General features: G+C 58.9%; 1 protein-coding gene across 3 annotated transcripts in view; it reads left to right on the top strand.

Moving 5' to 3' along the window:
- Window positions 1-13,682, top strand: part of DOCK6 (dedicator of cytokinesis 6) — a 51,869-nt gene extending 38,187 nt beyond the window's left edge. For all 3 annotated transcript variants that reach the window (XM_075547302.1, XM_075547295.1, XM_075547286.1), the window contains 20 exons: window positions 2,546-2,703; window positions 2,819-3,001; window positions 3,373-3,499; window positions 3,851-3,935; window positions 4,045-4,141; window positions 4,278-4,412; window positions 4,730-4,882; window positions 5,064-5,222; window positions 5,320-5,420; window positions 6,222-6,414; window positions 6,504-6,647; window positions 9,717-9,848; window positions 9,941-9,955; window positions 11,053-11,178; window positions 11,295-11,384; window positions 12,126-12,362; window positions 12,527-12,670; window positions 12,776-12,882; window positions 13,015-13,176; window positions 13,447-13,682. In XM_075547302.1, the coding sequence (XP_075403417.1) occupies window positions 2,546-2,703; window positions 2,819-3,001; window positions 3,373-3,499; window positions 3,851-3,935; window positions 4,045-4,141; window positions 4,278-4,412; window positions 4,730-4,882; window positions 5,064-5,222; window positions 5,320-5,420; window positions 6,222-6,414; window positions 6,504-6,647; window positions 9,717-9,848; window positions 9,941-9,955; window positions 11,053-11,178; window positions 11,295-11,384; window positions 12,126-12,362; window positions 12,527-12,670; window positions 12,776-12,882; window positions 13,015-13,176; window positions 13,447-13,489 (2,591 nt within the window). In that variant the 3' untranslated portion in view covers window positions 13,490-13,682. The remainder of the gene's footprint in view (window positions 1-2,545; window positions 2,704-2,818; window positions 3,002-3,372; window positions 3,500-3,850; window positions 3,936-4,044; window positions 4,142-4,277; window positions 4,413-4,729; window positions 4,883-5,063; window positions 5,223-5,319; window positions 5,421-6,221; window positions 6,415-6,503; window positions 6,648-9,716; window positions 9,849-9,940; window positions 9,956-11,052; window positions 11,179-11,294; window positions 11,385-12,125; window positions 12,363-12,526; window positions 12,671-12,775; window positions 12,883-13,014; window positions 13,177-13,446) is intronic.
- The last annotated feature ends 1,487 nt before the right edge of the window (window positions 13,683-15,169 follow it).

The following is a 15,169-nucleotide window of genomic DNA, read 5'->3' as shown; positions in this document are numbered from 1 at the left end:
GGATTCCTGTTCAAGCACCATAATTCAAAGACATCGATGATGCTTCAGTCTTCGTTAGTCAGTGTCCGACTAGCACGGGTGTAGGAGACCCTTCGCGCTCAGAGGGACCGGCCTGCTTTTCAACACCTTGCAGGCGTCCTGTGCAGTAGCAGGCCCGCCCAGTACAGTGAGAGTAGATTCTTGTAACGTGTCTGGAACAGGGGCTGGGCCCTGCACATGACCGATCTAGTAAATGACGGTGCTGACGGAAGCTGTCACAACAGTATGGTCATCATCCTCTTTACTGTGGGCCCGCCTGTCCTTTCAGTGTTGCGCATGTGACCTTGGCCAGAACAGATCAGGGTTCCTGCCTTTGTGGAACACACCGATTAGTGTGTTTGTCGTTGTCGTTAGGTGCCATAGAAACCTTCTGCACAGTGGACCGCAACACCGCCCGTTCCTGTACCGTCTGCACAGCGGTTGCTCTGCTTGGGCCCATGTGGTCACCACGGTGTCAGTCCCTCTCCTTGAGGGCCTCCTCAAGGGCCTTCCTCCTTTGTGCTGCCCCGCTCTTTTACCCGCCACGATGTTCTCCAGGGAGTGGCCTCTCCTGACAGTATTTCCAAAGTATGTTCAGTGAACCCTTGCTGCTCTTGCTTCGAAGGAGCGCCCAGCCTCACTTCTTCCAACACCAATCGCTTTATCCACGGTGCTCTCAGTATTCTTCTCCAGCACCGCCACTCGCGTGCAGCGGCTCTTCTTGGGTCTTCACGCGCAGATGATGCGATGGGGTATGCCGTGGATTGGGTCAGGCGCACCTTAGTGCTCGAAGTAACATCCCTGCTCTTTAATCCTCTAAGGAGGCCTTTGGCGGCAGGTTCACCTACTGCAACTCCTGTTGATTTCCCGACTACTGCCTGAACGAGCATTGATTGTGGATCCGAGTAGATACAATCTTTGACAACATCCATCTTGTCTCCATTTATCATGCTAGTATCTACTGGTGCAGTTGTGAGGATTTGGGTCTTTTTCATATGAATTGTCATCCATCCTGAAGTCTGCAGTCTTTGATCTTCATCAGCAAGTGCTTCAAGTCCTCCTCGCTTTCAGCATGCAAGGTTGTGTCATCTGCATATTAAGATTGTTAGTAAGCTTTGCTCCAATCCTGCTGCCACATTATCCAGCTTTTCTGAGGATGTGCTCAGCGTGCAGACTGGATAGGTATGGCGAGAGGATACAACCGTGCTGCACACCTTGTCGATTTTAAACCATGCCGTATCCCTTACTGCCCTTTGATCCGCTTACAAGTTCTGCATGAGCACAATGACGTGAACTCCCGGTTTTCTCAAGGCTGTTCATAGTTTGTTAGGATCCGGATAGTCAAATGCCTTGGCTTAGTTGAAAAAACACAAGTAAACATCTTTCTGGTATTCTCTGCTTTGGGCCAAGATCCATATGACATCAGCAATGATATCCCTTATTCCATATTCTCTTCTGAATCTGACATGAACCTCTAGCACAGGGATCTTCAAACTACGGCCTACGGGCCACATGCGGCCCGCCGAGGACATTTATCCAGCCCGCCCAGTGTTTTTACCCTGTTTGTTTTTTACTTCAAAATAAGATAGGTGCAGTGTGCATAGGAATTTGTTCATAGTTCTTTTTTTAACTATAGTCCAGCCCTCCAACCCGTCTGAGGGACAGTGAACTGGCCCCCTCTTAATTTGAGGACCCCTGGTCTAGCAGCTCCTTCTCAATGTACTGAAACAATCTTAGATGACCCTAAGCAACATTTCCCAGGCACGCGATAGCAAAGATCGTGCTCTGTACTTTGAGCATTTTGTCGAGTCACCTAACTTCAGAGGGGCACAAACATGGATGTGAGTCCGTTGACCAATTAGCTGTCTTCCCAATTCCCTGGCATAGTCGAGTGAGTGTTTCCAGTGCTTCTTCCGCTTGTTGAAACATTTCTGTTGGAATGCCATCAATTCCTGGAGCCTTGTTTCTTGGCCGACGCTCTCGGCGCAGCTTGCGCGTCTTCCGTCAGCACCACGGGCTCTTGCTCGTCTGCTCCCTCCTGCAATGGCGGAATGCCGACCCGATCGTTCTGGCACGGTGACAACGTGGCATCGTTCCTTCTTCTTTGGTCGCTTCCCTCGTCATTCAGTATTTTTCCCACAGGCTCTTTCCAGACTTGCAGTTCAAAGCCTGAGGCTTCCCCAGAGTCTTCCCATCGCAGAGATGCTGAGGGTGTTCTTCCCTCTTGGTTTCCTAACTCCAGGTCTCTGCACATTTCACTGTCATCGTTGGCTCCATCTCTTGAGCTGCCCTTGGGTCATGTTCTGTTCCGCTCGCTGATGTCATCCGTTTTTCCCTGTGCTTTAGCGTCTCCGGGAGGAAGAGCCGCGAATGTGTCTAATTATCCTGATAAATAAATGAGCTCAGGGAGGGGATAACTGGAGGGCCCCCAGCCCCTTTAGGGTCCTGTCAGGGAAGGTGTCCTTGAAGAGTTGACCTCTGAGCTGAAATTTGAGGCCCAGACCTCATCCTTCCCTCTTCCCGTCAGAGGGCCCAGGTCAGCGGTCAAGACTGGCCTCAATGCTTGACTCAGACACAGAAGGGGAAGGAGACATTGGTGGCACCATCAACCCCTCAATAGCCATGGCCATCGCTGGAGGCCCCCTGGCCCCTGGCTCCCGGGCCAGCATCTCCCAGGGGCCAGCGGTAAGTACAGGGCTCGTCCCCGGAGACTGGGTCACATCGGACTCTTCCTCCGTGGAGAAAGTGGACGGGTCTGACCCGGCGCTTCCTGAGCGCCCTGTGTCCTCTCTGACCCTAGGCTTCTCGCCCAGGCAGCGCACTTTCGGCCGAGTCCAGCCGGACCTTGCTGGTGTGCGTGCTGTGGGTCCTGAAAAACGCAGAGCCCGCCCTGCTGCAGCGCTGGGCCGCAGACCTGACGCTCCCTCAGCTGGGCCGTGTCTTGGACTTGCTGCACCTCTGCCTGGCTGCCTTCGAATACAAGGTGCAGGGGGTGGGGAGGGCAGGGGACTAGGGAGTAGGAGGCAGACTGGGCATGGGTGACACCACCAGACCCTGGTGTGTAAGGGTAAAGGAGGGGGCTGGGGGACTATTCTGTGCGAGGTTCCAGAGAGACTCAGGATCACAGGCCAAGTGTTCTGTGCACAGTTCCTGAGAAGCCGGAGGGCAAAGGGGTGGACTGTTAGGTGCACAGGCTCCTGAGGGGCTGCGGGTGGCGGAATGAGCTGTGTCTGTGCTGCGCTAAGGAATAGAGGCAGCCTTGTCTTCCTAAGTAGGACTTGGAAGGTGCCGAGGGTGTGGAAGGAAGGACGTCTCTAAGCCCAGGGTCCTGAACTCCAGTCCTCTGCCCTCCAGGGGAAAAAGGCTTTTGAACGGATCAACAGCCTCACCTTCAAGAAGTCACTGGACATGAAGGCTCGCCTCGAGGAGGCCATCCTGGGGACTATCGGCGCACGGCAGGAGATGGTGCGGCGGAGTCGCGGTGAGAGGGGAGCCCCGGAGCTGAGCGAGGGGAGAACTATGGGGCTGTAAGAGCCCCCCACAAAATGATTAAAAATCAAAAGACGGGAGAAGAACCTCACATACACCATCCCCACTGGCTGGTGCCCACCCATGGGTCATCGCTGTGCTTGTGGGACTCTGTTCTCCATCAGTTCTCACATGTCCTCCTGTCTTAAGTGTGTGTATGTGTGTGCCCACTTGCTCAGCAAGCTCCTACGTGTAATCCCCTCCGACCACACACACACACACACACACACACACTCACACTCACCTTTGTGCCTGCGTGTGTTTCCTCATGTCATGCGTGTCCCCCTGTTGTCACACGTCTCAGAGAGAAGCCCGTTTGGGAATCAGGAGAACGTCCGCTGGCGGAAGAGCATCACACACTGGAGACAAACCTCGGACCGTGTGGACAAGTGGGTGTGGGTGGCTGGTGGCTCCCCGGATGAGGGTGAGGCAGCCAAGGGAGGTGGGGAGCTGGGGTGTGGGGTGGAGTCGTTACCCCAAGCCCCTCTTCCCCTCCAGGACCAAGGATGAAATGGAACACGAGGCCTTGGTGGACGGGAACCTGGCCACCGAGGCGAGTCTGGTGGTTCTGGACACTCTGGAGATCATTGTGCAGGTAGGGCTTGATCCCGCATCTGCCTCAACCTCTGACCTTGTAATGCCACGCTTTTCCTGACCCCGTAACCCTCCCAAGCCTCCATGCTCCCGGGTCTCTGACCCCCTTGGCCCTGTGACTTGTGCCCCCCGCCCAGACGGTGATGCTGTCAGAGGCCCGGGAGAGCGTCTTGGGGGCGGTGCTGAAGGTCGTGTTGTACAGTCTGGGGAGCGCCCAGAGTGCCCTTTTCCTGCAGCATGGCCTGGCCACCCAGCGGGCCCTGGTGTCCAAGGTGAGCGCCCCGGGGTCCTTAGACCATGTCGCGAGCACCCGCTGCGTGCCAGCCACTCCTTGAGGCAGTGTTCTCTGAGGCTGCCATCGACTGAGGAAGAACCTGCGGCTCGGCGTGGCCAGCCCCTTGTCCTGGGTCGCTTGAATGCAGGTCTGACCAAAAGCCCACTGCCCTCCACTGTACCGGCAGGGACCCTCATCCCCCACCCGAAGCCCCCAGCAGCGTCCTTCTGAGCCTGGGCAGGGAGGGCTGAGTGGTGTCTCTGGGTCCCGGGCAGGGAGGGCTGAGCGGTGTCTCTGGGGCCTGGGCGGGGACAGTTCCCAGAGCTGCTGTTCGAGGAGGACACGGAGCTGTGTGCCGATCTGTGCCTGCGACTCCTACGCCACTGCGGCAGCCGCGCCAGCACCGTCCGCATGCACGCCAGCGCCTCGCTCTACCTCCTCATGCGTCAGAACTTCGAGATTGGCAACGTGAGTGCCAGGGATGCTGTGGGTGGCAGAGGAGAGGCCGCAGTGTGGTGTGGTGTACACACATCAGGTGTGGTGGCTGGCGGGGGGTCTGGGCGTGACAGGGAGCGGCAGGAGGAGGGGGCGGGGCCCAGGCTCATAGGTAGATGCCTTCTGTCCCCTGCCCACCCCCGGTCCCCTGCAGAACTTTGCCCGCGTGAAGATGCAAGTGACCATGTCCCTCTCGTCCCTGGTGGGGACGACCCAGAACTTCAGCGAGGAGCACCTGAGACGCTCACTCAAGACCATCCTCACCTATGCCGAGGAGGATGTGGGGCTGCGGGACAGCACCTTCGCGGAGCAGGTGACACCCAGCGGGCCCCCTCCCCACCCCCAGTTCAGCGCCCCGGCCACTTCATCCCCTACGCCCTCATTTGCCGCTGCACATTCCATGGCTCCAGGTCCAGGACCTGATGTTCAACCTGCACATGATCCTGACGGACACGGTGAAGATGAAGGAGCACCAGGAAGACCCCGAGATGCTCATTGACCTCATGTACAGGTGAGCGGGGCCCACTCACACCAGGGAGCACGACCACCGAATGACTACGTGAGCTTGGGGGCAGGGGAGAAAGCAGGTGAGCACACAGGGTAGGAAGGACGGTAAGAGAATGGGCAGGTGAGGTGGGTCCTGGTGGGCATTACAGGAGAGGGCACACGGGCAGCGAGGGCAGGTGAACAAGCGCCAGGCCAACGTCCACACAAGGTGAGGGCAAACGAGGAGGGTGACTGGAAACATGAGGGGGCCAGGTGAGGAGCTAACAGGTGCCGGGCTGAACAGGCCAAAGGGAAAAGTGACTTGGGAAGTGGAGCGGGGGAGATGATGGAGCAGGGAAAGGTCTAGGAGGACAGGTAAGAGAGGCAGGTGAAACGGTGCAGAAGCCAAGGGAGTGATGAGTGGAGGGTGAGGTTGGAGGAAGGTTCCACATGTAAATGAGCTAGCAGAGGGGTAGGTGGAAGAAGGACAAGTTGGGGGAGGGTGCTCTAACAGGTGAAGAGGAGATAAGAGGGGTGAGGGGATGGAGAGGGTGAGGGCTAGGTAAGGGAGGCGCCAGGTGAAGCATGTCCAGGGGAGGCAGGTAGGAGGCCACTAAGAGAGGAGAGGATGAGTCATGGGATTTCGGAGGTGTGAGATGGGGAGCTTAAGAGGAGCGGGAGGCCAGGTGAGAAGATGGACCATTGGGGCCCCGGCTGAAGTGAAGGATGGGAGATGGGGTACAAGTGAGGAGACTCGCTGGCCGGGAGGGCAGTGGATGACAGGTGAAGGGCCTCACGCACACCCCCGCCCTTGCCTGGGCCCCAGGATCGCCCGAGGCTACCAGGGCTCCCCAGACCTGAGGCTGACGTGGCTGCAGAACATGGCCGGTAAGCACTCGGAGCTGGGCAACCACGCCGAGGCCGCCCAGTGCATGGTGCATGCCGCTGCCCTCGTGGCCGAGTACCTCGCCCTGCTGGAGGACAGCCGCTACCTGCCCGTGGGCTGCGTCTCCTTCCAGGTGAGTGGGGGTAGGGGGAAGGAGGTTGGGCATGCATGGGGGGCCAGGACCAGGGCCTGACACACACCACCTCCTACCACCACCCCCAGAACATCTCCTCCAACGTGCTGGAGGAGTCGGCCATCTCCGATGACATCCTGTCCCCCGACGAGGAGGGCTTCTGCTCTGGGAAGCACTTCACGGAGCTGGGGCTGGTGGGGCTGCTGGAGCAGGCAGCTGCCTACTTCACCATGGTGAGGCTCAGCGCCGGGCGGCAGAGGGGCTCAGGCTACACTGCTGTGGCTGGATCGGATTCCCACTCTGGGAGACTCAAGACGGAACTGACCCGGGGCTTTTCCTTTCCTGGTGGGGGAACTAAAGAGGAGGAGAACTGGGGCCTTCTGTACCCATGGCTGTAGAGTCAATTCCCGCTCCCACGCAGGAGAGCTGCTCCAGGCTTCACAGAGGAGCCCTGGTGGCACAGCGGGGTACGTGTCGCGCTGGCAACCACAAGGTCAGCCGTTGGAAACCACCAGCCACCCTGGGGATGAAAGATGAGGCTCTCTACTCCAGGAAAGGGTTAGGGCCTTGGAAACCCACAGGGGGCATTCTACCCTGTCCTATAGGGTTGCTGCGAGTCAGAACCGACCCAGTGAGTTTGGGGAATCTCTATGGAAACAGCCTGTCTCATCTTTCTCCTAAGCAGCGGCCGGTGGGCTCAAACCGCCAACCTTTCAATTAACAACTGAGAAAGAGCTTAGTCGCTGGGCCACCAGGACACCTCCTGAGAACCTCAGAGGGGTCACTTTTTAATTCTACTTTGCTCCGTGCAAAAACCTGGTCACTGGGCCCGGAGAGAGTGAGTATTCAGTATCCATAGCTGCTCAGTAGAACGTTTTAATTTAGGACGTTTCGAGCACGGGAGAGACAGTGGCCCCATGTCCGTCCATCCGCCATCAGCACAGATCCAGCAGCCACCACAGTCCCTGTGTTCTCTCCTTAGCCACCTTCCCCTACCTCTTTCTGATTAGCGTAGTTTACTGTCTTGGTTTGACCGATTGACATAAAAAGACGGGGCATGCTGCTGCTGCCAGTGTCCACAAGGCAGACAGAAACCAAGAGGGTCCAGGGCCTGTGTGATAGGAAGGTAGGCTCCTGGGCCCAGCCCCAGGCCCATCAGGACCAGGCTCCGCCTTTGAATAGCATACACCAAACAAAACCTATAGCCATTGAGTGGATTCCGAGGCACAGTGATTCCACAGGGCAGAGTAGAACTGCTTGGGGCGGTTCTGAGGCTGCACTTCATTAGAGACAGAGACGCAGGCAGCCTCATCTTTGGCCTAGGGAGGGGCTGGGTGGGTTTGAACTGCTGCTCTCGGGGTGAGCAGCCCCATACCTCACCCACTGTGCCGGCACAGACTGGTGAACGCACCTTTCCCCACGGGGAACTGAACAGTAACTCTTTACTCTCTGTTAATCCTCGTCCACACTTAGGTGTTTCAGATTCCTCTCAATTCTCATTGGTGGTTGGTAGGTTTCGATCGGCTTCCACCTGAGACTCAGGATCAACAACCCTCCCTCCCTTCTTTCTTCTCCTGTGGTGTCGCGATGACATTTTGCAGAGCAAATCCGTTTGCCATCCAACAACTGATACTTTTTTTAAAAAAATTTTATTATAACTGATACTTTTTGTTACAGTTGTTTCATGACACAGTTGCAGTCCCCTCTCAAGCTCCCCACGCCCTCCCTGGCTTCCTGTTTCCAGCCCTGCCTTTCCCCCTGCCTCTCCCTGCCGCCTCCAGCTTTGTCTTAGGGCAAGTGCCGCACTTCCCGTGTCTCCTTCAATGTTCCAAGAAGTTCGTTCTTCCAAACCCACCACCATCCCATCAGATCTGACTCATAGCGACCCTCCGGGAAGCGCTGGAACTGCCCCCATGGGTGTCTCAGACTGTAAGACTCCACAGGAGTGGAAAGCCTTGTCTTTCTTCCCGGGGCAGCTGGGGATCGGGACTTCTGACCTCCTGATGAGCAGCCCCACGTGTGACCCCGACGCCACCAGGGCTCCTGGGGCTGGTTCCGCACTGGGGCAACCGCTCCCTTGCAGGGAAAGGACCCCTGCTTGGGGAAGGAGAGGGGCGGCCAAGGAGGTGGGCAGCCCTGAAGGAGATGGACCATGGGCTGGAACTGAAGATCATCTGTGTGGATGGTGCAGGGCCGGGTGGTGTGTCCTTCTGTTGGACATCAGGCTGTCCACTGGACAGCACCCAACCACGACCCTTCCACAGGGGTCGCCTAATGCATCCTGCATCTCAGATATTTGCATGCTGACCCCAAAGGGGTCGCCACCCACAGGTTGAGAACTGCTTCCATAGAGGGTCCCAGGGAGCCAGAATCGACTTTTTCCTGAGTTTACTGGAAGGAGCTTTTCGCCTCCACTGCATCTTCGAGCTGATCTTTGCTGGTTTACTGGAAAGTAGTTGGTTTCTTCTGCCTGTGACAGTTGGGGGCCTTTGTCCCAGGTTTCCTGACCAGGGCAGGGCACCAGGCACTGGTTCTGGGTTCAGGACCTTATGGAGGCTCCTAGGAACCTCGGTCCCCTGTACCTCTGGGAGCCTGTGGTTAGATCTGGAGGCCCGAGCAGGGTCAGGATCAAGGCTTCCAGGGAGATTTCTTGGGCAGTGCCCGGCCTTTCCTCCCACTACCTGTGGGGTGATCCTGGATCCCCTGTACCACCTCCAAAACCAACCTGTTGCTCTTGAACTCGGTCCAATGAATCGTGACCCCAGAGGCCCCGTTAGAACTATCCCTGAGGGTTTCCAAGGATGTCAGTCTTCACCTGAGAGCAGACGGCCTCATCTTTCCGCCAAGGAACGGCTGGTGGGTTCGAAGCACCAACCTTTCGACTCAAAGTCAGGCGCTTAACTACTCCACCAGGGCTTCTTTGGGTGGCCTCTGGTGGGTGATGCTATTGTTATTTCTGCTGGTCATCACGGACAAATGCCTCAGAGGGAAAAGCCAGAGGGGGGCCCGGGCCTTCTGACGGTCAGCAACAGTCCAGGGCACCTGTGTATGTGCCCAGTGGGGATGCAGGAAGCCTACCTGCAGCCACACCGAGTTAGGGAGACAGCGGCAGCAGGCCAAGTGGGCCCAAGCTCAAGTCCTAGCCTCCCTGGGAGGGGGGAGGGGCAAAAAAGACCATCTGGGGCAGGGACGGTTGGGGTGGGCTTCCTGGAGGAGATGGTGTGGGGCCAGGAGGACGCAGCAAACGTGAGGGTCAGGGAGGGTGCTGCTAAGAAACTGATGGGTCCCACCCCCGCCCCCAGGGCGGGCTCTACGAGGCAGTGAATGAGGTGTACAAGACCCTCACCCCCATCCTGGAAGCCCACCGGGACTACAAGAAGTTAGCTGCTGTGCACGGTAAACTACAGGAGGTGTTCACCAAGATCCTGCACCAGGTGGGACCCCATGCCCTCCCAGCCCTTCCCTCAGCCCGACAGCGCCCCCCCAAGGACTGCTGACCTTGACCCTTCTCTCCCCCTCCCTGCAGAGCTCCGGCTGGGAGGTGAGTTCAAGGTGCCCCTGCGGACACCTGGCGGGCAGTGTTGGGGACCACCAGAGGGCGCTGGGGAGCCTAGCTGCCCCAGGTTCTGGGGAGCCTCCGAAGAGCCAGTGACTCACCCAGCTGGGAGCACTCCATAGACACCCCTCCCTCTCGCAAGGCTGTGTAGGTCTCCACCACGGGCAGGGAAGTGGGTGTGTTGTGGTAACTCCCTCTTGTCTGTCTTGCTCTTGGTCTGCATGTCTCCTGTGTCTCCAGCTCCCCCTGCCTCCCCCCACCCCATCCCGTTTGCCACTACCACCACCACCCTTTTTTCTGCCTCTCCCCCACTTGAGTCTATTTTTAGGCATCTCCTAGTTTGGGGAGAATTTTCTGGCCAAAGATGGCAGGGACCCAGAGGCTGGGCGGGTGGGACGGGGCGGGGCGGGCAGGCCCCCACTCTCCCCAGTCCTGCCCCCTGCCTGGGGAATGTTCCACAGCATAACAGGGTGGGGGTGGGGTGGGGGAGAAACTCTGACCTCTGACCCTTCTCATGACTCTGTCTCTCTGCCTCCCTTGACCTTGCCCACCCCGCCCTGCCTGGACCTGCCTTGGTGAGTGAACTGGAGCAATCCCTCCTGTTAGTGAGGTGGGGGTGGGGGATTGGGAGGAGGTGGGTGTCCCTTCCTCCAAACCTGGGGCTGGGAGGGGGCAGGGGGGCAGGTTGCCCACCTAGAAGGAAAAAAAAAAACAGAACCTCCGTCCCAGTGTGAGAGGGGCGAGGCCTTCAGCCCCTCCGGCATTTATTGAGCCCCTCTGTACGCCCAACCCCAGAGGCACTGGGGAGCCAGGCTGGCCAGCAAGCCCCCTCCCCCAGCCCAATTTCCCATGGGAATCCTGACTGAAGAGCTGCAGGGGGGTTGGGGGGTAAGGACCTCTCAAACAGGAGGAGGCAGAGAGGCTGGGGAGGAAGACCAAGATATGGGTTGTGGTTGGCAGTGGTGTGGGTTCATACCCTGATGCGTTCGGGGTCACCTCGCCTGTGCCCATCTGCCCTGTGGGGCCTGAGGACACCTCCGGAGGGGCCCCGCAGGCAACAGCATGTGTTCTCTCAGCCCCAGAGGGTGTTCGGGACGTATTTCCGAGTGGGCTTCTACGGCACCCGCTTTGGAGACCTGGATGAGCAGGAGTTTGTGTACAAGGAGCCATCCATCACAAAGCTGGCTGAGATTTCCCACCGGCTGGAGGCATGTCCCCGTGGGGGGGACCCGGGGATGGGGGTGGGAAGGACTGGGCCACAGCCAGACCTGGGGCTGGGGTGAGGGGTGCACCAGCCCCACCTGAGTCGACCCCGTCCCCCCAGGAGTTCTACACGGAGCGCTTCGGGGAGGACGTGGTGGAGATCATCAAAGACTCCAACCCCGTGGATAAATCCAAGCTGGAGCCGCAGAAAGTAAGGGCCCCCAGCCCCACTCCTGGGCCTCCCCAAACCCTGGCACGCAAGGAGACCACAACAACGATTTTCCAGGGACCTGCCGACCTTAGTTCTCTGAGAAGACTCAACTCTCACTAGTCCTAAAAAAGGCATTGTCACCTAGCCGATTCTGACCCACAGCGATGCTATGGGACAGCGTAGAAGAGTTTCCAAGACCGTAGCCGGGAGGCACTGGATTGCTAACCGCAAGGTCAGAAGTTCAAACTCACAAGTGGCTCTGTGGGAGGAAGATGAGGCCATCTGCTCCCATAAGGATCTACAGCCTCTAAAACCCACTGTGAGATCACTGAGCTGGAACGTACTCGCCGACAGTAGGTTTGGTCATGGGTTAGTCTTCGTGGAAGCAGATTGACACTCCTCTGGAGGAGCAGCTGGTGGGCTTGAACCGATGACCTTGATCCAATGACCTTGACCCTTTCTGATAGCCCTGGGCCCTCCCTACCCCCAATCCGACTCTTCAGAGATTCCCAAGCACCCAGCTGCTCTGCTGGAGGAAGATAGGCTGACCGTGCCCATGAGGGATTATCATGTCGGAAACCCACAGGGAAGTTGGGATGATCTCCCAAAACCGTGAATTTGAGTTTTTCAGAGGGAACCCCAGATTCAGACCCCCCGGGGTCCAGCTTTCCCCCCTTGGAGAGGGACAGTTCCTCATGGGGTGGGGCCGTGGGACCCTCACTCTCCCCTCTCCCTGCCCAGGCTTACATCCAGATCACCTACGTGGAGCCCTACTTCGACACCTATGAGCTGAAGGATCGGGTCACCTACTTTGATCGCAACTACGGGCTGCGCACCTTCCTGTTCTGCACGCCCTTCACACCCGACGGGCGCGCGCACGGGGAGCTGCCGGAGCAGCACAAGCGCAAGACGCTGCTCAGCACGGCCCACGCCTTCCCTTACATCAAGACTCGCATCCGCGTCTGCCACCGGGAGGAGGTGCGCACAGGGCACCACAGGAGCCAGACAGGCAGCCTGAGGCCAGGCCCAGGGAGGGGACTCTATGTGGCCCAACCCCTCGGCCCCCTCATTTGCACCCCATAGAGTCGAAGTTGCCCTGGGCTGACACCCAGTAAACCCAGGCCCTGTCCCTGGCCCCATAGACGGTGCTGACCCCGGTGGAGGTGGCCATTGAAGACATGCAGAAGAAGACACGGGAGCTGGCCTTTGCCACCGAGCAGGACCCGCCGGACCCCAAGATGTTGCAGATGGTGCTCCAGGGCTCTGTGGGGCCCACCGTGAACCAGGCATGGCTGGTGGGGAGGGATGGCCCGCGGGGACCCCAGGAGCCTGCGCAGGCGCCAGGCGGGGGCCCTCACTATTCCCCTCCCTCCTTCCCCCTCCCCCCGCAGGGTCCCCTGGAGGTGGCCCAGGTGTTTCTGGCGGAGATCCCGGAAGACCGCAAGCTCTTCAGGCACCACAACAAGCTGCGGCTGTGCTTCAAGGACTTCTGTAAAAAGTACGCTGGACGCCCCTCCCTCCTTGCCCGCTGGCCACAGCCTCTCACCCCCGCCCCGCCCTCCTGGCAGCTGGATCCGTTGCCCAGCGTGCCTGCCCCCACGCTCCAGTCTCCTGCCTTCCTGCCCCGCAGGTGTGAGGACGCGCTGCGGAAGAACAAGGCCTTGATCGGGCCGGACCAAAAGGAGTACCACCGCGAGCTGGAGCGCAACTACTGCCGCCTGCGGGAGGCGCTGCAGCCGCTGCTCACCCAGCGCCTCCCCCAGCTGCTGGCGCCGGCTGCTCCTGGCCTCAGGTGCCTGGCCCTGGCCCGTCCCCGTGGAGGGCAATGGGAGGCAGCAAAGACAGGCGCAGGGTGGGGGCGTGAGGAAACGTGTGCTTGAGGTTTTGCACAAGAATGTGAACACATCCACGTGTTACCAACGCAGCCGGTTCAGCCCGATGAAATTTCGGCATCGGCTTCCACATCAGTGTAGTGGGGATGGCTCAGTGTAGCTGAAGAGATGGGAGGAGCAGCATGGAGTCTGGGGCCCTGGCTGTGCTGACCCCCCTCTCTCATCCCCAGGAACCCCATGAACAGAACGAGTTTCCGGAAAGCAGACCTCTGAGCTCACAGGGCTTGCAGCGACGCCCAAAGGATTAGCCCACTGGCCTCTGATGTCCCAGCCTTCCTGGGAGGCTCCCCACTGCCCAGTCCCCCAGGGAGCGTTGGAGCAGGCAGGGCTGGGCCCTCTGTCTGTCTGTCTGTCCCCATCTGTGTGCACTGATGCTTCTTCTCTTTTTTTAATTTAAAATGGTTTTTCTAAGCAACTGTGCAATGTGGTCACTGGGGGCTGGGATCACGAGTGCACAATGCTCTGTCCACGTCCACTCACCCTGTATGGGTGACTGGCAGAGCCTGCTGGGTGCTGGGAACATAGCAGTGCCCCTACAGAACTGACTACCAGTCGGGGGAGGCAACACAAAAAGATGACAGCGCCATAGCCACCACCACCCCCTAGGACATTCAGTCAGCCCTGCTGAGCCTATCCACTGGGTGGGTTCGAACCACCAACCTCTGGGTGAGAGCTTACACCTCCCAGGCCGGTGCCAAACGGTCCCCAGCAGTGTAATAAGATGGCTCCTCCCCCTTCCCGGACTTCCCAGAAGCGCATTTTGCTGGTCCGACTGGCCCCTTCATGGGACCTTGTCGGGACTGCTGGGCCTGTCTGGTCAGCCAAAGGCTCAGCGTGGGACTAATGGCAACGCTGCCGCAGGGGAGGGGCCGGGCCTGGAAAACGTCACAGGATTTCTGCCGCTGGCAATCTAGCCCATAACCTGAGCCACCAGGACTCTTTAAAAAACCCCAAAGCTCACTGCTATGAAGTTGATTCGGACTCTGGGGACCCTTGTAGAACTGCCCGCGGTGGGCGGGTTTCTGAGGCCGTCCGTGTTTTACGGGACCAGGCATCCTCATCTTCCTTTTAACATGCGGTGGGTGGTTTCAAATTATCTTGGGGTGAGCAGCCCCACACGGAACCCCTACACCATGGAGGCCCTCAGACCACCCAACCAAACAAAACCACTTCCATCGAGTCGATGCCAACTCACTGCAACCCTATAGGACAGGGTAGAACTCGTGGCCCTGTGAGTTTCCGAAACTTAACTCTTCAGGGGAGTAGAAAGCTTAGGCTTCTTGCTGCGGGGTGGCTGGTGGTTTTGAACTGCCAACTGACTGACAGCAACCGAACGCATAAACACCGTCCCCAAGGGCTCCCTCCAGGGCTGTGTAGCAGCTTAAAAACGCAAACGCTGCCACAGAATCCAATCTGACTAGCCACCCTGTGAGCGGAGCAGAACTGTTCCCTTGGGTGTCCCAGGCGGTAAATCTTTACAGAAAGCCTCATCCTTCGCTAGCCTTCGCAGGCAGTAGTATCCCCCTTTTACAGACGGAGAAACTGAGGCACGAAGAAGCACACCCTTGCTTGGCGGGCTGGGATGGGAGACCAGGCCTGAAAGCAGGGCGGCCTCCCACTGCCCTACTCCCTCCTCTGCCCTCCCGGGGCGGCGGTCACGCTGCCAAGTACCAGGCCTGCGCTGGGCCGCTGCCAGCTCTGCGGGCCGGGGGGGAGGGGTGGGTGACCTCCCGCCGCCGCGCCCGCCCCAGCGCTGGGCCACCGCCAGCTCCGCCCCCCGAGGAGCGGTCGCCCCCCGCGGCGGCCCAGCTGCAGAGGGCGGGGGACCCAGGGGTGGGGTGAGCCTGACCCCCGGAGCGGGGAGCTGGGTGAGGCCAAGCCAACCCCCCTCCC

The sequence above is a fragment of the Tenrec ecaudatus genome, chromosome 1, assembly GCF_050624435.1.
Source record: "Tenrec ecaudatus isolate mTenEca1 chromosome 1, mTenEca1.hap1, whole genome shotgun sequence".
NCBI lineage: Eukaryota > Metazoa > Chordata > Mammalia > Afrosoricida > Tenrecidae > Tenrec > Tenrec ecaudatus.
Note: the sequence above shows the minus strand (reverse complement) of the source record. Positions and strands in the feature narration are given on the sequence as shown.